The following is a 26,784-nucleotide window of genomic DNA, read 5'->3' on the forward strand; positions in this document are numbered from 1 at the left end:
CTCCCTGTCCCTTTCTCCTCTCTGCCGCTCTTTTTTTTCTTCTTCCCCTCCTCTTTCCCACATTTATTTCTACCTTCTTTCAACTTTCTATCACTTGGACCTAGATAGGCCCTTGAGTTTTGTTATGTTAAAAACATTACAAATGAGAGAAACAGTGTTGCTCACTGATGATCATGTCATAGGTTCAATATAAGGTCCCTTTCACACAGGATGGATTCGTAATGATCCGCCCCATGAACATCCACTTGCTCAGTGGGGATCGCTCCGTTGATCCCTGCTGAGCCGGCGGATGACAGGGCGGTCCCGGCACACTGTGCAGGGACCGCCCTGTCAGCTCTCCGCTCTCCTCTATGGGGGATCGGATGAACACGGACCGTCTGTCTGTGTTCATCCGATCCGCTCTGCAGATGGATAGAAAAATAGGATTTTCTTCCATTTGCAGAATTGGACCATAGCGGAGACGGATGGGGATAGGGATGCATGTCCGTATTTCATCCAAAAGCAGATGGATGAAATACGGACATACGGTCCGCATGTGTGAAAGGGGCCTAATATTATATATGTTGATGTTACTGAGGTACAGAAGTACACTTAGGGACTTGATTTGTTAAATCACTTTGTAGTGTGTGTTATGTCATGGTCTTAAGCTATCTGTTGTTCTGTGGAATGGTAATGCCGTTTTTGTTAAAATAAAAATGTATTTAAAAAATCATGAAGGTGACTTAAAAATGCACACACCGGGGTTGATTTACTGAAGGCTAATAGGCTGTTCCCTTTACAAATTAATTCTCACTTTGCTAGGGAATTTTTCCTTAGATTAGTGAATGAAGTTAGGCTCAAATGACTTCCAATATCCAATCATGTGCAAGAAAAACGACTGTGTTTTTTTTTTTTAATCTTCTTTTAACATAATTAGGTATTCTTTGCAAAGGGAATTTTTATCACATTCGGTATGTTAAGGGAAAATGCTCTTGCAAAGGGAAAATTCTTTTTTGCTTCTAATAAATCAGGGAAATGCAATTAGCGGACCTCCAGCTGTTGCAGAACTACAAGTCCCAATGAGGCATAGCAGGACTCTGACAGCCACAAGCATGACACCCAGAGGCAGAGGCATAATGGGACTTTTGCATCAGCTGGAAGCGCGCTAATTGCATATCTCTGTAGTAAATCCACCCCATGGCGTCTCTCTACATTGATACAAAATTGTATTATTCTTGAAAATTTCATTATTTTTTTTCCACATATGTAACCTTGCTGGTTGTGTTTTTTACTGTCTATAAATCTGGGTACAGAACACTGTAAACGGTCAGTGCTTTATGATGCTCAATTAATTATAAAAATTATATAAAATATATGCTAAAGATAAAAAAAAAAAAAAAATGGTATATAAAAGATGCTGGTTGTACTAAAAAGTAAAAAGGTATTTACAAGCTAGATCTATTTTCTGAATAAATAGTATTGAGGATCCTCCAGCCCGATAATGTTTTTTTGCCCATGTCTTTGCTGCAGGTAGTCATTACTAAATGAATCGAGACTGTCATAACTGAATAATAGCATAGCGGGAAGCAGATCTCAGCAAGTCCACTTATCACTGAGATATCTCTGTCATCCATGGAATGTTCTTGGGGTAAACATTCCTCACTTAAGTATTTTACAGGTCCTTGCACATTAAACAAGGGTGATAAGTTGAAACACAAAGCACCACCATATCGGAATACTGAAAAGAAAAATCCACTAAAAATAGATAACAAAAGCATCTGAAATAAAACTGACACTCCAGGTGCTTATGATTTTCTAAAGTAATAAAATAGTACTTAGGTATTCTACTGTGCTTTGATGGCACATTCAGATAGCTTCTATTATTGTACAATTTTCTATGTAACTGACATTTTCCTACTGGAGGAGTTCAGGGCAGGCTGATCAAATCTTCCTTACCATTTTAGAATATGGTTTCATTTTAGTCATAGCGACTTCCAAACATTGCTCAGGAAAGGCTGCTATCTACAGTGAGGGAAAAAATTATTTGATCCCCTGATGATTTTGTACATTTGCCTGCTGCAAATAAGTGATCAGTCTATTATTTTAATGGTAGGTTTATTTTAACAGTGAGAGACAATAACAAAAATATCCCCAAAAAACTATTTCAAAAAAGTTATGAATTGATTTGCATTTTAATGAGTGAAAAAAGTATTTAATCCCTTATCAATCAGCAAGATTTCTGGCTTCCAGGTGTCTTCTATACAGGTAATGAGCTGAGATTAGGAGCACTCCCTTAAAGGGAGTGCTCTTAATCTCAGCTCGTTACCTGTATAAAAAATACCTGTCCACAGAAGTAATCAATCAATCAGATTACAATCTCCCCACCATGGCCAAGACCAAAGAGCTGTCCAAGGATGTCAGGGACAAGATTGTAGACTTACACAAGCCTGGAATGGGCTGCAAGACCATTGACAAGCAGCTTCGTGACAACAATTTGTGCGATTATTCGCAAATGGAATAAACACAAAATAACTGTCAATATCCCTCAGTCTGGTCTCCATGCAAGATCTCACCTCGTGGAGTTTCAATGATCACGGGAATTGTGAGGAATCAGCCCAGAACTAGACGGGAGACTCTTGTCAATGATCTCAAGGCAGCTGGGACCATAGTCACCAAGAAAACAATTGGTAACAAACTACGCTGTGAAGGACTAAAATCCTGCAGTACAGGCCTGTCTGAAGGTCTGAAGTTTGCTAATGAACATCTGAATGATTTAGAGGAGAAAGTGGGTGAAAGTGTTGTGGTCAGTTGAGACCAAAATCAAGCTCTTTGGCATCAACTCAACTCGCTGTGTTTAGAGGAGGGGGAATGCTGCCTATGACCCCAAGAACACCATCTCCACCGTCAAACAAGGGAGGTGGAAACATTATTCTTTGGGGGCATTTTTCTGCTAAGGACAGGACAACTTTGTCGCATCAAAGGGATGATGAACTGGCCATGTATCATCAAATCTTGGATGAGGGCCTCCTTCCCTCAGCCAGGGCATTGAAAATGGGTCATGCATGGGTCTTCCAGCATGACAATGACCCAAACCACATGACCAAGGCAACAAAGGAGTGACTCAAGAAAAAGCACATTAAGGTCCTGGAGTGGCTTAGCCAGTCTCCAGACCTTAATCCCATAGAAAATATGTTGAGGGAGCTGAAGGTTTGAGGAGTGCCTGTGCACACAAAGCCTGCTAACAGCCTTCCCTTTTTCAGCTAGTAAATCCAAGAGAAAAATTATGGGCCTGGCACATTTCATATTGGGGAATATGGGCCAACTTGTAGTTTTTGGCCTAGGCCAAAATGATGTCATACATCCCAGGAGTCTACATGGGCATTTTCCTTTCATCTGGAGGAGGGGTTTAGCTAATCACACTCTCTTGCCTGAGCAGAATGGATTCCAGGAAGTAAATGCTACTTGAATCATCTGCCTTTATCAAGATGATGGCACCTAAAAATGCTAGAGGGCTGTTTTTCAGATTGATTTCCCAACTAAATAAAGCATGGAGACATGGATGGATGGGTGAGTTTGCTTTAAATATAAATAAATATTAAAAATGTATTAAAAAGAATTTTCAGTTTGTGGTGTTTGGTTCCACTTTAAATGCAGGGAATATACAGAGACATTGCTCAACCAGTGGCAGTAACTAAAGTTAATGAATCTTTATTGGAATTCTTTAATCTCCCCAATGGATTGCAACAAGGCTGCTTCTTACCCTCTTTCTCTTTAATCCTTTCGCAGGAAACTTTTCTTCAACACATCAGACAAAATATAGATATTAAAAGAGGTCCAAAATTGGACAACCATTATAAAGTCAAAGCATATGTGGAAGACCCCTTTCACAACGACAAACCGATTGGGTCCGTCTGTCAATTGTCTAGGTGGACCTGATCGGACCTTCCGTTGCCCTCTATGGAGCGGCGGATCTATTAACACCCACTGACATCCAATCTAATCCTATCTGCTAAAAACAGATGGATGGAGATCCCATTCCTCATCCATCTGACAGATTGGATCGATGTAAAATGGACAAGAGGCCCGTGTTATATCCGACTGCTCATAGAGGAAAGTAGGCTGTGTCCATGTTCGCTCTGCATAAGCGGACCAGACACAGAACTGTCATCTGCCTGCTCAGCGGGGATCAGCAGAAATCCCTCGCTGAGCAGAGTCTGCCAGGGCGAAAGAGACCTTACTGTTTTCCATTTCATGAGTAAAAATAATGATACCAAACTGGCTCATCAAATTTATAAACTTAACTTGGAAAATAATCAGTGGCTTTAAACATTACTTTGCCCCTTGTAAATAAAGGCATCATTTCTACTAAGTAGAGACAGTATTTTGGAAATTAACCTTGTTCCCCATTTTTGCACCTCCTACATACACTTCTGATTACAATCCCTAACTCCTTTGTTAAACATCGACAAAATATATGATCAAAATTTTGAGGACCCCCTGAAAAAAAAAAAAAAACACAAACTACTCTAAAATGGTACAAAAAAAACCTCAATAATCTAAATCTCTATTATAGACCTTGGACAAGAGCTCCCTCCCCCACCTCTTTATCTCTCCTGTATTCTCCCCCTCCTCTTCTTTCATCTTCCCTGTTTAGCATTTGCATGTGATGTTCAGATTTGTAATTTTGCTTCATAAAATGTGACAGGTATGTTTTATTGTAATCATACTGCACCACCACTTAGCTGTTATGCTAGACATTCACTTGGCAGTTTTGTTGGCGATTCTGAAGATTTCCATCAGTAAATTATGGTCTAATGATTTTTCCAGTTTCGAGTGACCAAACAATTGAAATTACAATGGAAAGCTATTATAAAGCCTTGCAGTACTTGTCGAAAGGCAATAATGACAGACCCCACAGTCGCAGACGGACAGTGGGTGGGCGATCTTCCAGTATGCTAGATCAGAGTTTCTCAACTCCAGGCCTCAAGGCGCACCAACAGGTCATGTTTTCAGGATTTCACTGTGCTATATTATCTTATATAACTAGTTTAAGGCTTCATCCACACAGGTCATTAAAAATGCCACTTTTAGGAGCGTTTGACATTTTCTTTTTCTGCCTCTAAACAGGCAGAAAAGAAACCCACTACCTGCTTGTTCGGGAGCAGCAGCATGTTGATGCACCTAAACACACATTAACGCTAGATGTGTTTAGCGGTTCAGGTTTATTTAATTTCAATGACCAGAATACATACATATTCTGGCCAATGCAATAATGCTAAAGCTCTTGATGCGCCTAAACAGGTTTGCATAAATGCGGCTTTATGCGTGCTTTGATGCTGATTTTCTCTTGCCAGGCATTCAGGAGAGCTAGGCAAACACACACGAGGCTTAATTTTTTTCTGCCTACTGGTATTTATGTCGTATCAGAGCTGTAGACTCTTCTTCTCAAGCGCTTATGGTGATAGTTGATTTCAATATTTGGAATGTCTTAATTGTTATTGGATATTAAATGAGTTGACAGGGCTAGAACATGAAAGGCAAAAGGAACAAGGCTGATATTTGTACCCGAAATGTGTATCTAAAATTGTTCTAAGAACATTTTGAAGACACAGAGCAGTTTTGCAGTACATTTTCAAAGCCATTAGATAGCCGTCACATTTAAAAAAAAAACTAATACTGCCATTAGCAGACCATAGATAAAGACAATAAAATATTCAGTATTACTACACTGCCAGGTTTTGCTTAAAGATATAAAAGCAATAATGAACTAATTACATACACACCACCAGAGGGTTGTTTGTGGTAAATGAAATTGGTTTTAATTAAAATAAGCAATTATCAGCTCACTGCAGGAAATGTCAGCATGCAGGCCATTCCAACACTTCTACAGAGCACTCTATTCAGTGAACAAAGTTTTTTATTAGATATATATCAACTGACAAATTCAGGTAAGATCATTAATGGCTCATGCACATGGGCAGTTATAGCCATTTTTCATGACTAGTGTACATTTCTCTATGCTTTCCCACACTCTAGGAGCCCCTCGTTCCATGTACAGCCTGTAAATGGCCATGCTCTTGTAAACACAGACACTTCTTTGCATCAGTGACTACATGTGAATGCACATCCGATTAATTTCCTGAATGTGATGTCACACATGCATGGGTGAGTAAACGTTGATGCAATAAAGTATCTGTGCTTACAAGAGTAAGGCCACTTATGTCAGGCTGTACATGGAACGAGTGGCTCCCATAGTGTGAGAAAGCATAGAGAAATGTATACTAGGCATGACAAATGGCTATACGGTCTCTATGCATGAACCCTAAGTTAATTGTTTCCACATAAAATGATCATTCAGTGTACCAGAACTAAATATTAGAAAAAGCGGCCGCCTGTACACAAAAAGCATATTTCTGGACACAACTAGATACCATCTTAGCTGCATGACCATGTCAAGAGCATCTTTGTATTAAAGGAGCAGACTGGGATACCAGGAACTTGTAAATACCAACTATTTAAAGGACAGCCACAAGTATAAGTTTGGAAAGCCACCAGGGAAGTTAGACCACCTGCTGGCTTCTACTTATGACCCTATGAGGTAGAAACAGCATTTTGGTTCTCTGTCTTATCAAGGCTAGATTACATAATATTCTAGTTATTCTACATTATTAGGTAGGGATTCTTGAAAACATGTCTTCTGCCCCTGAGCTTGGAGCCAAATGCAAGATGATGGTAGAAAAGAAATGTCAACAAAACAGATAACTCCACAAATGTACCTGCCCTATCAATGGGACACCTACGTCCACACATTTGTGATGTTCCCTACTTGTGTCCAGTCTATACAGGACTGGTGCAGTGTTTACATTGTCTCTAACTTCCATTTAAATTCTGCATTGACCTCATACAACTGAAGGGTGGGGAAACCCAATCAATAAATAATCACATACCCTTTAATATGATAATGTAATTAAAACGGTAAGTATTTTTTTACATGGGCATGCTCTGCTTCCAGACCTGGATGGACTCGGATAGTAGACCGGACTCGGAGGTAGAACTAACCATAGACCTGCAAGGAGCTTCCGTGATCGCTTGTGGTACATGGAGAAGCCAGAACCGTGTGTGTAAACACACAGTTTACGGTTCTCTGAGGGTATGTATAGCGATCTGTTAGTTTCCCTGCACAGTTCCCATCCCCCTTCAGTTAGAACACAAACTAGGAAACACATTAACCCCTTCACTGCCAGTGACATTTTTACAGTAATCAATGCATTTTTAATCGCACTGATCGCTGTATTAATGCCAATGGTCCCAAAAATCGCTGATCGCTGCCATTACTAGTAAAAAAAAAAAATGATTAATAAAAATGCCATAAAACTATCCACTATTCTGTAGATGCTATAAAACTTTTGCGCAAACCAATCAATATAAGCTTAATACAATTCTTTTTTGCAAAAATATGTAGAATACATATCGGCCTAAATGAAGGAAAAAAAATGTTTTTTTATATATTTTTGGGGGATATTTATTATAGCAAAAAGTAAAAAATAATGCGTGCTTTTCAAAAGTGTCGCTCTTTTTTTGTTTATAGTGGGAAAAATAAGAAAGAAAGGTCTATTTGTGGCAAAAAAAGGACATCAATTTTGTTTGGGAGCAACGTCGATCGACCGCGCAATTGTCAGTTAAACGGACGCAGTGTCGAATTGCAAAAAGTGTTCTGGTCTTTGGGCAGCCAAATGGTCCAGGGCTGAAGTGGTTAAAGGGTTCATCCATGGTAAAAAGGTTGGGGAAACTGCTGCAGACTAAAAGTAGATGTGGCAAAACAAATTGCACATGGGCCATTGTTGACACCATCCAGAACCCCCCCCACCCCTTCCTCCCAAGAAACCCCATATAGTCATTGCTGGAGTTCAGGCATGTTGACAGGAAGTGGAGCAGCAGATCAGCACCAAGCTGCTACAAAGGATGAAAAAAAAAAAAAAAAGACGATGAAAACTGTATTTAATGGGAAAAAAAGGAAACATGACAATTGCTTAAATGCGCAGTTTTGTAGCAAACTAAATGGCATTCAGTTATGGTTTTTATTCAGCTGCAGGTCCAAGACTCGCTTTAGATTAATTTATTGCGGTATTGGGGTTTCAAGGTACTCCCACATGAGATTTCCACAGTACAAATCATACAGGTTAGAAAGGCTGTATCCATAGAAAATTGCATGTTTATGTGCCATTGGTTATTGGGTAAACTTTTAATGGGGACTGATGTGATTGTCCCTCCTTCAGAAATACCTTTCAACCACCTGCCGCCAATGTACATGTATGTGATTGACTGCAAATGGTTATACTGGGGTTAAATAATGGCTATGGCTGCAGCTGTCAGCCATAACACCGGTATTGTTTTTAGAGCTGGTGAAGCTCTACGAAGTAAAAGCATTCCTAGTGGCGATTGCAGTGAGTTCCATAGTTGAGCTTCAAGCTACAGAATGCTCTGGTGTGAATGGGGACCTTGGAATCTTTGTTGTGATCTTTGAGGATCTTGAAGATTGAAAACAAAAAAGTAGCTTAAGAGATCTTGTACTAAAGCCCTTTTGGGCCTGGTTCATACCAGTGCGATTTCAGATGCGACATGAGTTGCAAAGAATCCCATGACAAGAAATCACATTATTTTTAATGGTGCCCATTTACATCAATGCAATTTTAGAAAATGTTTCTGTGACAACGGTCTCCCTGCCATCAGAACACAGTAGAACAGCGAATAGAACAAACTGAGGATGGGGGAATCAAATAGTTTATCCCCTTGAGCTTGCTGGTTGAATGGGAAAAAAAAAAAGATTAATGTATGGTCATTCTTCCCAGTAAACATAACATGGCATATTATTAGCAGCAGTAAATAGCTCATAAAAATGGTACCAAAACATTGTATTCAGTACAACATACTGAAGTGTGCATATCTGACCTGCAAAACTCCCTTAACTTCAAAATGATTTCATCCTTTTCTTGAGGTCAGAGGTCTGGAATGTGGGAATTCCACTACAGAAATGTAATCATTTCATAAGTTCAAGTGCTCCTACACAGCTCGTCAAAATAGTTCTGATGTAAAAAGTTCCAAAGTCTTGGAAAAAAAAGTTGTGGAATAAACATTGCAGATGGCTTTCCCAGATATGCTTTTTAAAATCAATTCAACACACTTTAATTCTGTAATGCAATCTGTTGAAGAGCTGAAAATTTGCCAATTGAAATGTGGTGTTATCGTTACAAGTTCGTAAATATAAAGGCGATGGAAATACACCATAGGCCACTTACAGATACAATGGTAGTAGCGCATGCTGAAAAGCATTATAAGTCCATGCAATGTCCGTCCATGATCCTAAGATTTCTAGGACTCTATATTAGTGTAACAGTTTACCGTCTTTCAGGCGCCTCTAATGCCCCGTACACACAAGCGGAATTTCAGTCAGAAAAACCTTGGATGTTTTTTCCGACGGAATTCTGCTCAAGCTTGGCTTGCATACACATGGTCACACAAAAGTTCTCTGAACTTTCAACCATCATGAACGCGGTGACGTACAATACTATGAGGAATCGAGAAAATGCTTGCGAGCATGCGTAGGAATTTTGCACAACAGGATTGCTACAGACAATCGGAATTTCCCATTGTAACTTTTTCCGTCGTAAAAATAGAGAACCTCTCAATCTTAAAAATGCCTTTAACCCCCCCACCACCACCACCACAAGTTTAAATGAGCCCTTATTAAGGAAGGAACGCTTAATTCTTAATAAAATCCATAATGATCCTGCACAGATACAATGTGTAATAATAAATATGTAAAGTGCTGCGTGCTAAAAAGAAATAAATAAATAATAAATATTTAGAGAGCAGGCACAAAAAGACCCTGAGGAAGTCACGTGATTGACGTAACGCGTAGGGAGTGGCCGTGACGTAATACCGTAAGTGACGTAAGACTGGCGGAAGATGCCAGGACACAATTTCCTTTGTGTGCTGTTTACTTTTTTATTAAATGTGAGAGTCTGATTCGTATTTTAATAAATTAAACCGTTCATTTGACTAAAATGCTACACTATTAGAGCCTTTTCCTTCTCCCTATGTATTTTCATTGAGTGGCACATATTTGTGGAAATCGCTACCTGGTACACAATACAGTTAATACAGGGATGAATGGCCCCCTGGTGGCCCAGTGTGGATGTCCATGATTTTCGAGTTATTTACAGTTGAAGACCCCCTGGTGGTAAAGGAGGCTATTTACTTTACGTGATGTGCTATTTTATCAAGGAGTGGAGGTGAGAGTTCTGAGAGCCCATATCTTTCCGTGCTATATGAATACTTTTCACTTGCTGTTTCTCCGAGTTGAATCTATCTGAATACCTCTGGTGCCGTTGAACAACATTTAAAGCAGGGCTCGACAAACCCTGGGCGCCCGGTCGCATTTGCGACTAGAATTCGTGTCCTGGTGCCTGGGGCAACGCTGCTGGGGTATCCGGTCTCCATTTGGACCCCAAACTCCGCCGCGCAATTGCATCGGGCCGCGCCAGCCAGTAATTGAGGCCGCGGCTTTGCGGCCTTCTAAAATCTTTTGGTAGTCTGGCGCCATCTTGTGGTGGATGTAGAAATTACACCCTATTCCAATAATGCTAATCCTAATGGAGTGAAGCTCCCCTGCCTGTTTTTCACTGCCCGCCCATTTCATTCCCAAAGTGAAGAGACGGAAGTGATTGCGGGCGTCATCTGGCGCCTTTTGCCCAACGGTGAGTGTGGTGGCTGGTAAATGGCTTCTCATTATATTAATATATATATATATATATATATATATATATATATATATATATATATATATATATATATTATTATTATTTTTTTTTTTTTTGTAAAAAGTAAAAAAAATTATTTTAATTAAGGGGAAAAAAAAATATTATTTGTAATCCTCCCTGCTTGACCCCTTTCACAAGGGCTGTCTGATCAGGTTCACCTGTCAGTTTTTCAGGCGGACCTGATCTAACCCTTAGCGGGGATATGACGTTAATAAGCGGGAACATGGCGGAAATAAAAGTCACATTCTTTTGTTAACCACTTCGTGCCCACGCTATAGACAAAAGATGTCTACAGCGCGGACACCAATTGCCGGGAGGGCGTCCCTGGACATCCTCCTGTTTACTTCCCCTCTGAACGCCGCCATGGGCGCGCATCGGGGAAGTTCTGTGTTGGCCGTGTCCCTTGGATACAGCAAATCACAGATCATGCTAAATGGCCAATCACAGCGGCCATTTAGCACTCAAGCGGTGTGTCCAATGAGAGGTGATCTCATATGTGGGGGGCTGGGGGCTATCTTCCCCTCACTCGTCTCAATGTCAGGCCAGGGACAGGTCCAGATCGCCGTCACGGACCTGGCTCCTCACTTTTTTAGCTGGCTCCTAGAATCCAAGCAAATTTGTCAACCCCTGATTTAAAGAGGAAGTAAACCCGACCAAAAAAATTCCAATTTTCTACTGTTACTCTAATAGTGTACATCAGCCTTCATCCTATATATGTAATTTCTCAAAACGAGCGCTGTAAATACCTTTTTTGATCGTTTCAAAAATATCTCCCTTCCGGGTATCGCCCGCGCCATTTCAAATTCTGGCTTTGACATCCTTTCCGGACGTCATTTCCGCCCTTAGTTAGATTTCACTCCGGAAATCTCGCGCATGCGCCGTAGCGTCATAAGAAATCCTAACCAAGCCTCGATCTACAACGCGAGACTTCTCCTCTGCCGCAATGAGGAGAATGCCTCGTATTAAAAAAAGGCAGAGAGGCAGGAAGATGAAAGGCGGCAATACAATATACGCCGCATTCGCTCGTCCACACTGCGCAAGCGCGGCTGACGTCACAGACATGTACACGGCGTTTTTTTTCAAAAACTACACAAGTAAGTTTACTTTCTCAGGCAGCGATCAGCTGCCTGAGAAAAGCATTATCTAACAAGCTAAACATGTTTAGGAGGGTTTACTTCCTCTTTAAAGACTTATTATATGGACTAAATTTTGTGCCTGCTCTCTAAATATTTATTATTTATTTATTTTTAGCACGCAGCACTTTAAATATGTATTATTACACATTGTATCTGCGCAGGATCATTATGGATTTTATTTTTTACTGTTTGGTATTATGGGAATACTACAAGTTCCAGTTGCAGTTATTAGCACTTTATTTGCAATTTGCACGTGCACATTTGTTTAGTGTTGATAACACTTGTTTCGTGTATTTAAATGTTATTCATTGTATCACTTATTTACTCATATATATTTTTTTCTTGGATGAAGTCCATCACAATTTTTTCCCTATTCGTAGTCTTAGGCCGCGTACACACGCGCGGACTGTTTGCCCAACCTTGTTCGTCAAACAGTTTGGGCAAACAGTCCGCTCAAAATTTGCATGAGCGGACTTGCCCACACACGAGCGGACTGTTTGACGAACAAGGTTGGGCAAACAGTTCGCTCAACTTTTGAAATGAACGGACTCGCCCACGTAAGGAGGAGGCAAATCCGCCCATTTCGAGCGCGTGTACAGGTAGGCGGGGCCCGCGAAGGATACGTCGCGGGCTCCGCCGCCTGGAATGGGCTTAAAGGGGAACCCCAACGCCGAAAAAAATCGGCGTGGGGGTTCCCCCCAAGTCCACACCAGACCCTTGTCCGAGCACGCTACCCGGCCGGCCAGGAAAGGGGGGCGAGCGAGCGCGCCCCCCCTCCTGAGCCGTACCAGGCCGCGTGCCCTCAACATGGGGGGTGCCTTGGGGAAGGGGGGGCCGCGCGGCCCCCCCACCCCAAAGCACCTTGTCCCCATGTTGATGAGGACAAGGGCCTCTTCCCGACAACCCTGGCCGTTGGTTGTCGGGGTCTGCGGGCGGGGGGCTTATCGGAATCCGGGAGCCCCCTTTAAGAAGGGGGCCCCCGGATACCGGCCCCCCACCCTATGTGAATGAGTATGGGGTACAATGTACCCCTACCCATTCACCTGTGAAATAAAGTACAATAAAAAACACAACACAGAGAAAAAATATTTTATTGCACAGCTCCGGGGGTCTTCTCGCCGGACTCCTCCGCTATGTGTGTGTAGCTCTTTTGCTAGCGGAGGAGTCCGGCTTTCTTCCTCCCCGCCGCCGGCCTCTTCTCCCGACTTCGGGGGTCTTGTCCCCCTCTTCGGTTCTTCTGCCGGGCCACCGCGCCTGGTCCGGTGGCCCGGTCTTCTGTCGCCGTCTTCCGTTCTTCTGTCGCCGCCTTCGGTTCTTCTGCCGGGCCACCGCGCCTTCTTGTAGCTCTTTTACAGGCGGTGGCCCGGTCTTCTGTCGCCGATGTCGTCGCCGCCGCCGCCGCCGCCGCCTTCCGTTCTTGTTCTTCTTCTTCTTCTCCTGGAGATGTTGACTCGACGAGCTCTCCGGCCGGAATGCCAGGGACGCGCTCTGCTGCCACTTATATAGTGACAATGGGGCGGGGTCACATGGTATATGTCACATGGGTTGGTCACATGGGTTGATGTCACATGGGGACTATGACATCGTAAGGGGGCGGGGTCACCATGTGACCAACCCATGTGACATATACCATGTGACCCCGCCCCATTGTCACTATATAAGTGACCGCACAGCGCGTCCCCGGCATTCCGGCCGGAGAGCTCGTCGAGTCAACATCTCCAGGAGAAGAAGAAGAACAACAACAAGAACGGAAGGCGGCGGCGGCGGCGACGGCATCGGCGACAGAAGACCGGGCTACCGCCTGTAAAAGAGCTACAAGAAGGCGCGGTGGCCCGGCAGAAGAACCGAAGGCGGCGACAGAAGAACGGAAGACGGCGACAGAAGACCGGGCCACCGGACCAGGCGCGGTGGCCCGGCAGAAGAACCGAAGAGGGGGACAAGACCCCCGAAGTCGGGAGAAGAGGCCGGCGGCGGGGAGGAAGAAAGCCGGACTCCTCCGCTAGCAAAAGAGCTACACACACATAGCGGAGGAGTCCGGCGAGAAGACCCCCGGAGCTGTGCAATAAAATATTTTTTCTCTGTGTTGTGTTTTTTATTGTACTTTATTTCACAGGTGAATGGGTAGGGGTACATTGTACCCCATACTCATTCACATAGGGTGGGGGGCCGGTATCCGGGGGCCCCCTTCTTAAAGGGGGCTCCCGGATTCCGATAAGCCCCCCGCCCGCAGACCCCGACAACCAACGGCCAGGGTTGTCGGGAAGAGGCCCTTGTCCTCATCAACATGGGGACAAGGTGCTTTGGGGTGGGGGGGCCGCGCGGCCCCCCCTTCCCCAAGGCACCCCCCATGTTGAGGGCACGCGGCCTGGTACGGCTCAGGAGGGGGGGCGCGCTCGCTCGCCCCCCTTTCCTGGCCGGCCGGGTAGCGTGCTCGGACAAGGGTCTGGTGTGGACTTGGGGGGAACCCCCACGCCGATTTTTTTCGGCGTTGGGGTTCCCCTTTAAGCCCATTCCAGGCGGCGGAGCCCGCGACGTATCCTTCGCGGGCCCCGCCTACCTGTACACGCGCTCGAAATGGGCGGACTTTCCGAGCGGGAACAGTCCGCTCATTTCGAAAGTACAGCGGACAGGCCCACACACGGGCGGACTGTTCGCTCAAACACAGTTTCAGCGGACAGTTTTTCGGAATTTCCGAAAGACTTTGTCCGTCCAACTGTCCGCTGAAACTGTCCGCTGAAAGCCCACACACGAGCGGACTGTCCGCCCAAACACTGTTCAGCGGACAGGGTTGGGCGAACAGTCCGCCCGTGTGTACGCGGCCTTACACCTATAAGTAGTAGCGCGAAGGCCGTTTTTATTTAATTTAACGCTTAATTCTTACTGTATAAACGTATTGACAAAATCAAACAATTTCAGAAGAAATTCTCTGTAAAGAGAGCCAAAAAAATTTTTTTACAGCAAAAAAGTAGGCATCTTCACATGTAATAGTAAAAAAGGCAAAATCATTTATTCTCATTTCTTTATCTTCGCTATTCTAACTGAAAGTGTTTTTATTGGTTTCCATGGATCCCAGCACAACAGTTCTGGCCACACACTTTAATAAACAACTCATAGTTGGTAAAAGCTACACCAGTACCTTGAGAAATGGGTTTTAATGACTTTCAGATGGTCTAGTGAAAAGCATTTCCTTTAACTGGCCAGACACATCTCTCATTTGGGCTGAATTGTTTGTGAGACTTGCTAAAAGCATTTAATGATATCATTCTTAAATACTGCATGCACTCGGAGTTAATCATTTATGAGATCATTACAAGTCTAACAGTTTCCAAAAGTACCCTCATTTGACCTCCTGCTGTACTGACCTGCAGCTCCATGCAAAGAAGGGCTTTCTGTCACATCAAAGAAACACATCACACTGCTTCTAAAAATAGATTGTTACATAATAACCTAAAACACATCGGCTGGATTTACTAAAGGCAAATAGACTGTGCACTCTGCAAGTGCATTTGCCCCGGAGTAAATAGTAAATGTGGAAAAGCTTTACAATGCAAAGAATACCCAATCACATGCAAGAGCATTTTTTTTAAAAAGCAGCATTTTTGCTTGCACATGATTGGATGATGGAAGTCAGCAGAGCTTTACGTCATTTACTAAGCTCTGGAACAACTATACTTCCAAAGTTGTATATAACTTGTAAACCTTTGAAACCAATCAAAATTTACCAATTTCACTTGTCTGAGATCTATTTTACCCTCCATCATGAAAGTGTTACAATTTTATATTAAAAGTTGGAACCAAAAAGAGAGGATGGGTAGTGTTTCACCTCTACACAAAAAATCGGAGAAAAAAGATGGAATGTATATGGGACTTTACATGAGGCATGTTTCTGTTGATGATAATTTATGAAATGCCTAGTTATAAATTGCTTGAGTGTCACAATCCCCAAAAGGGAGTCCATAGATCCATAATGAATTCAATAATAATTTTGATAAGAAACCATAATAAATATAATAATAATAAAATATTTAATATTAATGATAGATGGACATGATCGGTACAAGCAATAACAATGAATATAATAAACACATGAATCAAATACATATAATTAACATGATAATTTGATTCATGTGTTTATTTTATTCATAGGGGATTATTTACAAAAGGCAAATCCACTCTGCACTACAAGTGCACTTGGAAGTTCAGTCGCTCTAAATCTAAGGGGTAGATCTGAAATGAGGGGAAGCTCTGCTGATTTTATCATCCAATCGTGTGCAAGCTAAAATGCTGTTTTCATTTTCCTTGCATGTCCCCGTTAGATCTACGGTGACTGCACTTCTGAGTGCACTTGTAGTGCAAAGTGGAGTTGCCTTTAGTAAATAACCCCCATTGCTATTGCTTGTACCAATCATGTCCGTCTATCATTGATATTAAATGGGTTATTATTATTATTATTATATTTATTATGGTTTCTTTGTTTGCCCTAGGTATTGTTTTTTTTAGACTATGCATTATATATCATATTTATTAATTTATGAAAATTATTATTGAATTCATTATGGATCTATGGACTCCCCTTTGGGGATTGTGACACTCAAGCAATTTATAACTAGGCATTTCTTAAATTATCATCAACAGAAACATGCCTCATATAAAGTCCCATATACATTCCCTTTTTCTTGTAAATGTTCAGAGATGGAGGCATGTCTCTCTATGTTTGGGTACGAGTGGGTCACTTTCTCTGTTTTTATCTCATCACAAAGAGTCCGTGAACCCAAAGGAAGATGGGTGAAGGTGGAAGCCTTAAGTTCCACATAATGTGCTAGTATGCAATGCATACTAGCACATTATGGCTTTACCTTGCAAGTTCCAGGGAAAAAAAAAAACACATAGTGGCTTACTACCGCTTTAAGATATGTAAACACTTGAATGTCCACAGCCATAGTTCTATTTGAAAAGATTTCTGTGTGCATGACAACATACTAATATCATGACTGACAACATTACATCCATTGCTTGTGTATGGATACACAAACTGTCAGAAATGATCCCCATATCCAATTCTCAGCACACATTATTCTTTGTATCGTTAGCATTTTGCAAGGTTTTTAAGTGATGCTTCATGCAATATGCAATAACAAGCTCTGACCCCTATTTTCTGCAGAATCCAGAGACTGTTACAGCCAGGAGAAGAAAAAAAAGACAAATATCAATTATTAATGTGGAAGACCTAGAGTGGAGTAATTTTTGCCCTACTTAGCGAACGCTTTTGCCTGGCTCTGTATTATATATGTGCCACATTCTGTATTGAAAGTTAAGCTCGCAGCAGGAATTCAATGAGGAACAATTTGTGCAACTCAGAAAATAGACACGTTAGCTTTCTCCTAGCAGCGCGTTTAGCATTCAATCAGAGAAGTTGCAAATGTTCCCTATATTGAGAGAATATAAACACATTGTCAGTATGGCATTTAGTATGAAGACACTGCGGTGGCAGCATGTGACTAAAATGTGTGATAGCGGGAAGAAAACACTCTTAGCATTCTCTTCTACCTAATATGATTTAATAGGTAATGTGGAGCGCAAACATTCTGTTGTTTACAGGGATGTGCAAATCATATGGCCCGATGCCCATTACATGCAGTTTCAGGCACCGGGCAGGTGTTTTTTATTTTTTTTATTTAGCCCTGTGACGGGCAAGCAGCAGGGTTTTTTTTTTTTTTACTGAGCACCCAAGTGCTTCCGTGTGCAAGGGTACCCTGAAGGAATAAAGTATTTTCTTTTCTTATTGGGGCTGGCGCCTCATTTAATCGCTCAGCAGATGCACTTCTGCCGAGTGTTAAGAGAGCAGCAAGCTCTCTCCTCTCCCCCGGTGCGTGCTGCACACTCCCGTAGACAGTTACCATCGACTAACAGAAAGCTCTCGATTACAGCGAGTATTTGGACCATGTGACCGCTGTGACATCCAATCAGGGCTTAAGCTGCACCCTGCCCCCCCATGAGATAAAACTTTTGAAGGGCCAAGAGGCCCTGGCGCCAAGAGGTTAATGGTTTGAATCGTGATTGGGCGGCCTAAGGAAAACACAGGGCAGGTAGATGCACAAAAAGCATGGAAAATCAGAATGCTGAGACGCAACTTAAAGTGATTGTTAAACCCTTTTTGTTGATTTTTACCTATAGGTAAGCCTAGAATAAGGCTCATCTATAAGTAGTAGAGATATTTCACTTGTAGTGCGCTGATGTTGTCATCGGACCACCGTGCCGTTTCTTCCCACCAGCGTGTACCGTGACCACAACCACAACACTACCTGCCTGGAGTTTGCATGTTCTCCCTGTGTCTGCATGCGTTTCCTCCCACACTCCAAAGACATGCAGGTAGGTTAATTGGCTTCTGTCCAAAATTGGCCCTAGTATATGAATGGGGACCTTGGATTGTGGGTTCCTTTAGGGTAGGGACCGATGTGAGCATGCAATGTACAGGGATAGGGACAATTGTAGACACTCACAGGTTGAACTGGATGTACTGGTGACTTTAGTCAACCTTACTAAACATCATGCACATGCGACTCTGGCCAGTCACAGAGCCAGAGTCCGTGTCCCCGGAAGGAAGAGGGGCAAAGATAGACGCGGCCTGCTCAGGGGACAGTGCGGGCTTCTTTTGCAGGTAAGTGTCGTATAATGGGCAAGTATGCAACAGGGTTTACCTTCCTCTTTAAAGGACTTAATAGCAGATCTTGAGAACTTGGAGGATGAGTTGCTCCAGACTGTCCACAGCTACAGAGGTCAGTAAGGGCTTGCATCAAAGCTTATTTATTGCTCATGAATGATGTATGATTAATATTGAAGGACAAATGATCACTTCTCTGAGTATTTCTTACAGTAGATAATAGGTTCCTAAGTAATGGCCCTGGACAAACGGATTTAGCCGCAAACAGAAAATCTGAATTATATGGTATATTTTCTTTAGACTTGTTACTTTATTTTTATTTTTTCAACTTAAAATAGATAAAGGAAATTTGTACACTTTGAAATGTATTCCCTTTTATACACCATGTCAAAATCACTGACTAGCTTAAGAAAATGTTGGCTTTAGGCCTCTGGAAAAAAAAGATGCTACGCTTTTCCCGACATAGCTGGCAACTAAATCAGAAGTTCTTTCACCACATGAAACATAGTTTACAGCTCTATGCAAATTGGAGCTTCTAAAGATGATAGGGCAGATGGCAGCTACACCCAGTGCTGTGGGCCAGTGTAAACTGGCATTGCAAATGGCAGAGATGTGGCTTTGCAGCCAGATTCTTCTAATGATGTAGCCAAATACCCACATTGTCTGATTGTCTAATAGGCAGAAACACTGGCAGTCCAAAGGGAAGAAAAATTAATTGTCACAAAGACATTAAAAAAGCAAGAACGTGAGAGGGGAAAACTGAATGTGTGCATGTTCACACACAGCTTTACATATTCTAAATATAGGGAGTGTTAACCCGGCTCATCACAGCTATCTTTAACTCACCTGGTGTGTGAGTTAGTAAAATCTTGGGACTGTATAAAAGATACGCTTGGAATATGCAGTAAAATGATAGTGGGGGTTATTTACTAAAGGCAATTCCACTTTGCACTACAAGTGCACTTGGAAGTAAAGTCGCTGTAGATCCGAGAGGGACATGCAAGGAAAATAAAAAACAGCATTTTAGCTTGCACATGATTGGATGATAAAATCAGCAGAGCTTCCCCTCATTTCAGATCTTCCCCTCAGATTTAGAGCAACTGCACTTCCAAGTGCACTTTCGGAAAAAAGTGGATTTGCCTTTCGTAAATAACCCCCATAGTGTCTTTTATTGATGCAATGAGATGCTCTATCAAAGGAACTGACATTCAAAAACCAGGCCAATTCTGACATATTCTCACATAAAATAAGCATTTTTTGCTATAGAATTACTTAGGAACATTAATATTATATATTTTTGAAAGCAGAGACTCCGAAGAATAAAAAAGTGGTTGTTGCAATTTTTTTATGATATTTGAGCAGCCATTTTTCAAAAGCAAATTTTCGGGAAAAATTACACTTTTTAGTGTATTTTAGTGTACACAAACCCAATATAATACCTTTTTGGGGTAAAATATAAAAATGATATGTCGAGTAAATAGATACGTAATGGGAAAATCCACTTTGCACTGCAAGTGCACTTGAAAGTAAAGTCGCTGTAGATCTGAGGAGGACTTGCAAGGAAAATAAAAAAACAGCATTTTAGCTTGTACATGATTGGATGATAAAATCAGCAGAGCTTCCACTCATTTCAGATCTACCCCTTAGATTTAGAGTGACTGCACTTCCAAGTGCACTTGCAGTGCAAAGTGGATTTGCCTTTCATAAATAACCCCCAACATGTCATGCTTTAAATTTGCACACGCTGGTCGATTGGTGATAAACTATAGCACCTAAAAATCTCCATAGGCAACACTTTAAACACATTTACAGGTTATCAGTTTAGAGTTAAACTGGAAGCCAGGTGCTAGAATTATTGTTCTCACTCTGACATTGACTGTGATACCTCACGTGTGTGTGCCCATTGTTTACATATGCTTGTGGCATCTATATATGTGTTTGTATTTGCACGTGAGAGGGGGACACTTTAAAAAAAAATTAGTTGGGATTAGGTTTATTTATTCATTGTTAAAGTTTTTTCACTTTGTGTTCTAAAAGCACTTTCAAACAAAGTTCCTTTATCCTCCTCCACTATGCTAATGTTTCCCCCCTTTTGCCCCCCAGATGCATACTTACCTTGCAATTGTGCCCATGATGTCTGCTCTTTGTTTACATTTTGGTGCCATTCTTTGGTGTGCTAATGTGGTAGAAATAGGGGACAGCCCATCTCTGATATCCCTGATTTGTCAGTGTGCCTGTCACACAGACAGGTGAAATAGCCAAAACGTGGCAAGAAGCAATCGAGAGATTTCCAATCATGTAATCGCCGTGACAGCCAACCACTGTGGTCACATGATCATAAATCCCACCCCACCTCCCGGCATGTGAAACTTCTGGAAGGAGGGCTGGGAGGATCTGGCGCAAAAGGCTTAAAGTGGTTGTAAACCTCAAACATGATATATGAACAAAGCATATTCCCCTATAGCAGGGACATGCAATTAGCAGACATCCAGCTGTTGCACAACTAAAAATGCCATGAGGCAAAGCAAGACTCTGACCACCACAAGCATGACACCCAGAGGCAGAGGCATGATGGGAAATGTAGTTTTGCAACAGCTCGAGGTCCGCTAATTGCATATCCCTGCTCTATAGTGTGCATTTGTCTCAATTAAGAGCACTAAGTGTCGTCTCTGTCTGCTGCCTCGTTACTCTGCTATCACTGTAGTCATTTCTGACACCAAGAGAGAAAGGTGACAGGGGAGGGAGCTCTAGCACACAGCCTATGATTGACAGCCTCAGCTTGTTCCTGTGTCCTGTAAAGGGGGTGTGTCCCTTCCCTCTAATCAGTTCTCAGAGCTCTGCACACTGAGCTCTGCAGTGTGTATTTTCAACTCGCTGTTTTCTGACAGCTCAGACAAACTATAAATTCTGCACTTTAAATCTGTTCAAAGAAGAGAATGCTGCAGATAAAGAGGTACAACTTATGAAGGATGATTTGTTTCATATCTGTGTATCACCTGAGGACAGTCACTTCACTGGGTATATGTAAAGGTTTACAACCACTTTAAATACTAGAATCCATTGATGAAAAGACCAATAAAACCCCAGACTGTATTAATTAAAAAAAGGAATGCTGCATGAAAGGAAGTAGAATGTAACCACTGTAAAACATATTTGTCTGAAGCACATCTAAAATATTACTGCTTTGGGCTCTGGCCACAAGGAGGATATGACAGGGAAAATGTTTAGAGATCGCCGAATTTGTTAGCTAACATGGCACAGATTACTTTACACCATACTTAGGTAGGACTGAGCCATATATGAGCACATTAGTCACAGATACAAATCTAATGAATGGTTTACAAGACTGAATATTATTTACCAATATTAGGATGCTTCAGGAGACGACAGATTCTTGCTTCACGCTCCAGTTTCTGGTGATCTGCCAATGAAAAAAAAAACAATTTAAGAAAGAGAAGCATTTTACCATTACCGGCCACTTAAAGTGAGAAAATGCCCAGTGTGCAATTTCTTCAATTAAAGAATATGTTACCCCAACATTTCCTGATATGTGTATGTTGTACCACTATTTGTGTTACAAAGTATCATGTTCTCTTTGTATTGCTTCCTATGTCGGAAATACCTGGGGATCCAGCTACTTTGTCTGCTCTCTTATTTCAAACTGAACATGCTAAGCATGAGAGCCTCTCCAACCGAATATGGCCAGTTTTCTTGCTGTGCTGTAAGGATGAGCTCAGGCGCGTTCACAACGCCATGTGCACAGCAGGAAGCTGACACCCCACAGCGCTAATCACAGGTAGTGAGACATTTCCCAATCTGTGCAGCCTTTTACCCTAGGCTAGATTTTGATTGGTGAACGCCTGCATGTGACTGATCCATCAGTGCCTAGGGAAAGAACAGGTTTTTAAACCCTGGGACTGCTGCAAGGGGCTACATGAATAGTAAAAGGGAGTCACCCACAGAGGTAAGTGCAATGGAGATGGGGGGGGGGGGTGGGGAGGGTATAGGGTGTGAGTTCACCTTCATTTTGTTCTGAAAGGTTAAACTAACATTTTAAAGATGTAAGGCACTATACAGTAGTCTACAGAAACCAATCAGTATTCATCTCTTATGGGTTTTATTTTATTAATTTTAGAGACTGCCCCTCCTCTTCACACAACAGCAAACAGGTATAATGCAATTCTTACAAAAAAGCAAATAACTGATGAAAGCGAATTGTTCCCTATGAAGAAAAGCCTCTTGATACACAAGTATCTGCTAAAGAAAGAATTGCTAAACACTTTTTAGTCTATGTAATTTCCCATCCTATTCGTTTAACACCCTACATAATATAATGTCTAAGTTCCACTTTAACTTTTGTTAGTGGGGAATTCTGCCTTTCGTCTTGAATTTAGCTACACGGGGCATGCACTAATAGTCTCAGCACACCCATTGGTGTCCTGGCCCAGCACACACCTCACTTTCCGGCATCTATGGCAGCAGTGAGATGGCTCTTTCATTACACAGAGCTAACCTTCATATATCCTTTATTATAGAAAACTCATGGAACACTTGGGGTTACAGGCACATATTCAGCATTAAACCTATATTAAATATACTCAGATTGGCCTGTCTGTACTGCTTATCAGTGTTCACTCCCCAACCAAGCTCTCCTTTCCAGAAGATTATCTCATGTTTATGGTCAGCAAAATTGGAAGCTTCCTCCACAGGGAGAAATTTGCACTCTTATGCCCCGTACACACGAGCGGACTTTTCAACATCCAAAGTCCGAAGGACCGAGTCCGTCAGACTATCCGATCGTGTGTGGGCTGCAACGGACTTTTGATTCGCCAAAGTCTGACGGACTTTAGAAATGAAGCATGCTTCAAATTTTCCCGAAGGAACTCCGCCGGACCCGGTCCCCTTCGAAAACTCCGCTCGTGTGTATGCTACTCCGACGGACTAAAACCGACGCTAGGGCAGCTATTGGCTACTGGCTATGAACTTCCTTATTCGAGTCAGGTCGTACGTCATCACGTTCGAATCCGTCGGAGTTTAGTGTGATCGTGTGTGGCCAAGTCCGTTCGGCCGAAAAGTCTGTCAGAACTCCGTCGGAACTCCGGCGGAACTCCTTTGGAAGTCTGTCGGACATAAGTCCTCTCGTGTGTACGGGGCATAAGGCCGCGTACACACGCGGGGACTGTTCGCCCAACTTTGTCCGCTGAACAGTGTTTCAGCGGACAGTCCGCTCGTGTGTGGGCTTCAGCGGACAGTTTCAGCGGACAGTCTGACGAACAAAGTTTTTCGGAATTTCCGTAAGACAGTCCGCTGAAACTTGGTTTCAGCGGACAGTCCGCTCGTGTGTAGGCTTGTTCGACAAACTAAGTTTCGCGCATGCTCAGAAAGGATTTACACGGCGAAGGTTGCATTGCAGTGTATTGGACGTCGAATTTCTCGTCCCGTCGTACGTGCCGTTCACGTCATCGCGCACGCTTTCAGCGGACTGTTCGTTCATCGTGTGTGGTCAAGTCCGTTCATGCAAATTTTGAGCGGACTGTTTGTCGGATTGTTTGACGAACTAAGTTGGGCGAACAGTCCGCCCGTGTGTACGCGGCCTTAGGCCTTATGCACATGGAGGTCTCGAAGCAGCTACACATTGAGTACTGCCACCCATACAAGTGAATGGCTGTACAAACATTGAAATGGATATTTTATAGATAGGCAACTCCCATCCTCATACTGATTAGTGGTTCCAAATTAATATTACAATTGTACGTGTATGGTAACAAAGGGCGTTACATAGGCAGGCTAATTCTAATCAGGACTCTAAAGAATGCAAAACTTGGCCTATGCATGCACAAACAGCTTATTTCCCATACACACTGCTTTCTTGTGTGAGTAAAGACACCATACACGTATGCACGGGTAAAGCACAGCAGACCACATATACAATCACACAACACAGCCAAAATACACACTTCTTGTACCAGATCTTTATCAGGGGTCTAATAGAACATCAATGTTTAAAATAAATAAAAGTAATAAAAACTAGTAAAATTGTGCCTTACCACCCCTCCCCCCACCCCCAATCTTCTATTACTTAACTGTGTGCACTGCCATGGCATTCTTTCCCCACTACCTCTAAAAACTATTGGGTGCACTGCCCACTGCTATACTCTTTACACTCCTCTCTGCACATATTGCCTGCCATCAAACCCTTCACAAACATACTGTCCAACATCATAGCCACCCCTCCCCATGCCCTCTGCACTCCTCCCTTGCACATACTGCCCACTGTCATACCCTCCTCACTCCTCCCATGTATATACTGTCCACCATCATACTTTCTGAATTCTTTCCCTGTAAATGGTGCCTGGTGCCATATCCTCCAAATTTCTCCCTTGCACATACTGCTTGGTGTTGTACCCTCCACACTCTTCTCCCACACATAATGCCCACCGTCTTATCTCAACTTTTGCTAGCATAGACAAAAAAGCCATAGAAGGAGACCAGAAACAACCAGGAACAGCTAGCAATCAACCTACTGAAATTGACTTTATACATATTCAATATAAGAAATTAAACTTTATAATCAGATTGAGATTAAACTTCCAACTATCTGAGCAGACTAAAGATATCTACAAATATAAGATACCTGCATCTGACTGCATCCAGGCTTGGACACCTGGCCCTTACCGCAGGTAATCGCTTGGTGTTTGGCTACAGTGAACAGTGTTCGCTGCTGTCAGCCTGTCATTACCTTCTACAGGACAGGCAGCCACTGGCATTCACAGGCACATCATTCCAGCCACAAGAATCCACTGATTCTTGCCACTGGAATCCGGTGTATGTGGGTAAACACATGTGTGAAGGAGGCCTTAAGCTATCTTAGTTGTTTTTGTCTTCTTACGAAATCTCACACAGGCCCAGTTATGTTGGGATCAAGGCTCTGTAGGAACTATACTCCCCCAGGACTCCTTGTTCTTGTTTTTCACTAAAGAGTTCTTTTTGACTTGCCTTATGTTTGGGGCCGTTGTTCTGGTGAAGAATCAATTTGGGACTCATCAGAAATATACCGAATGGTAATGCTTGATGGAGTTACCTCTGCCCAACTCTCTGACTCCATTTGCAGAAATGCTGCCTCAAACCAGCAAGTTACCTCCACTATGCTGCTTCTTGCAGGCACTCCTAGTATATATACATTATGTTACCAAAAGTATTGTGACACCTGCCATTACACGGACATGAACTTTAATAGCATCCCACTCTTAGATGCTACTGTATAACAGCTTTAACTCTTCTGGGAAGGATGTCCTCAAGGCTTAGGAACGTGTCTATGGCAATGTTTGACCATTCTTCCAGGAGCGCATTTGTGAGGTCAGGCTCTGATGTTGGATGACAAGGCCTGGCTTGCAATCTCCACTCTAATTCATCCCAAAGGTGTTCTACTGGGTTGAGGTCAGGATTCGGTGCAGGCCAGTCAAGTTCCTCCACCCTAACTCGCTTATCTATGCCTTTATGGTCCTTGTTTTGTGCACTGATCCAAATCATTTGGTGGAAGGGGATTATGGTGTGGGGTTGTTCTTCAGGGGTTGGACTTGGCCCCTTAGTTCCAGTGATGGGTACTCTAAAATAGGAAATAAACTCTTTGTATATAAAATCCTCTGACAGGCAGGGTATTTATAACAGAAGAGACCTTATTGTTCTCGTATTGTTCTCTTCTGCCATAAATGCATCCTTGTGCCTGTCAGCTGTCCCGGCACGGGGCTCGGAAGGAAGAACAGGCAAAGATGGAAGCATCGGGGGCCTGCCAGATTGATCTCAGCAGTGTGCCGGGAGGACACCATATAATATGCATAACAGTACATTATAACATAACCCACCCGTGGGGCCTTGAAATAAAAAAATATATAGCAGACTTTACTTCTGTTTTAAGGTGTCAGCATACCAAGACATTTTGGACAATTTCATGCTCCCAACTTTGTGGGAACAGTTTGGGTATGGCCCCTTCCTGTTCCAACATGTCTGCACACCAGTGCACAAAGCAAGGTCCATAAAGACATGAATTGTGAGTTTGGGGTGAAGGAACCTGACTGACCTAAACCCGATAGAACACCTTTGGGATGAATTAGAGTGGAGACTGCAAGCCAGGCCTTCTTGTTCACATCAGTGCCTGACCTCACAAATTAATTCTGGAAGAATGGTCAAA

General features: G+C 42.6%; 1 protein-coding gene across 16 annotated transcripts in view; it reads right to left on the reverse strand.

Moving 5' to 3' along the window:
* CAMK2D (calcium/calmodulin dependent protein kinase II delta) overlaps window positions 1-26,784 on the reverse strand; it is a 375,227-nt gene that overhangs the window by 250,012 nt on the left and 98,431 nt on the right. For all 16 annotated transcript variants that reach the window (XM_077476794.1, XM_077476792.1, XM_077476797.1 and 13 more), the window contains one exon: window positions 21,958-22,017. In XM_077476794.1, coding sequence (XP_077332920.1) covers window positions 21,958-22,017 — 60 coding nt within the window. The remainder of the gene's footprint in view (window positions 1-21,957; window positions 22,018-26,784) is intronic.

The sequence above is a fragment of the Lithobates pipiens genome, unplaced genomic scaffold, assembly GCF_037356315.1.
Source record: "Lithobates pipiens isolate NorthernLeopardFrog02 unplaced genomic scaffold, aLitPip1_a1.2 Scaffold_13, whole genome shotgun sequence".
Taxonomy (NCBI): domain Eukaryota; kingdom Metazoa; phylum Chordata; class Amphibia; order Anura; family Ranidae; genus Lithobates; species Lithobates pipiens.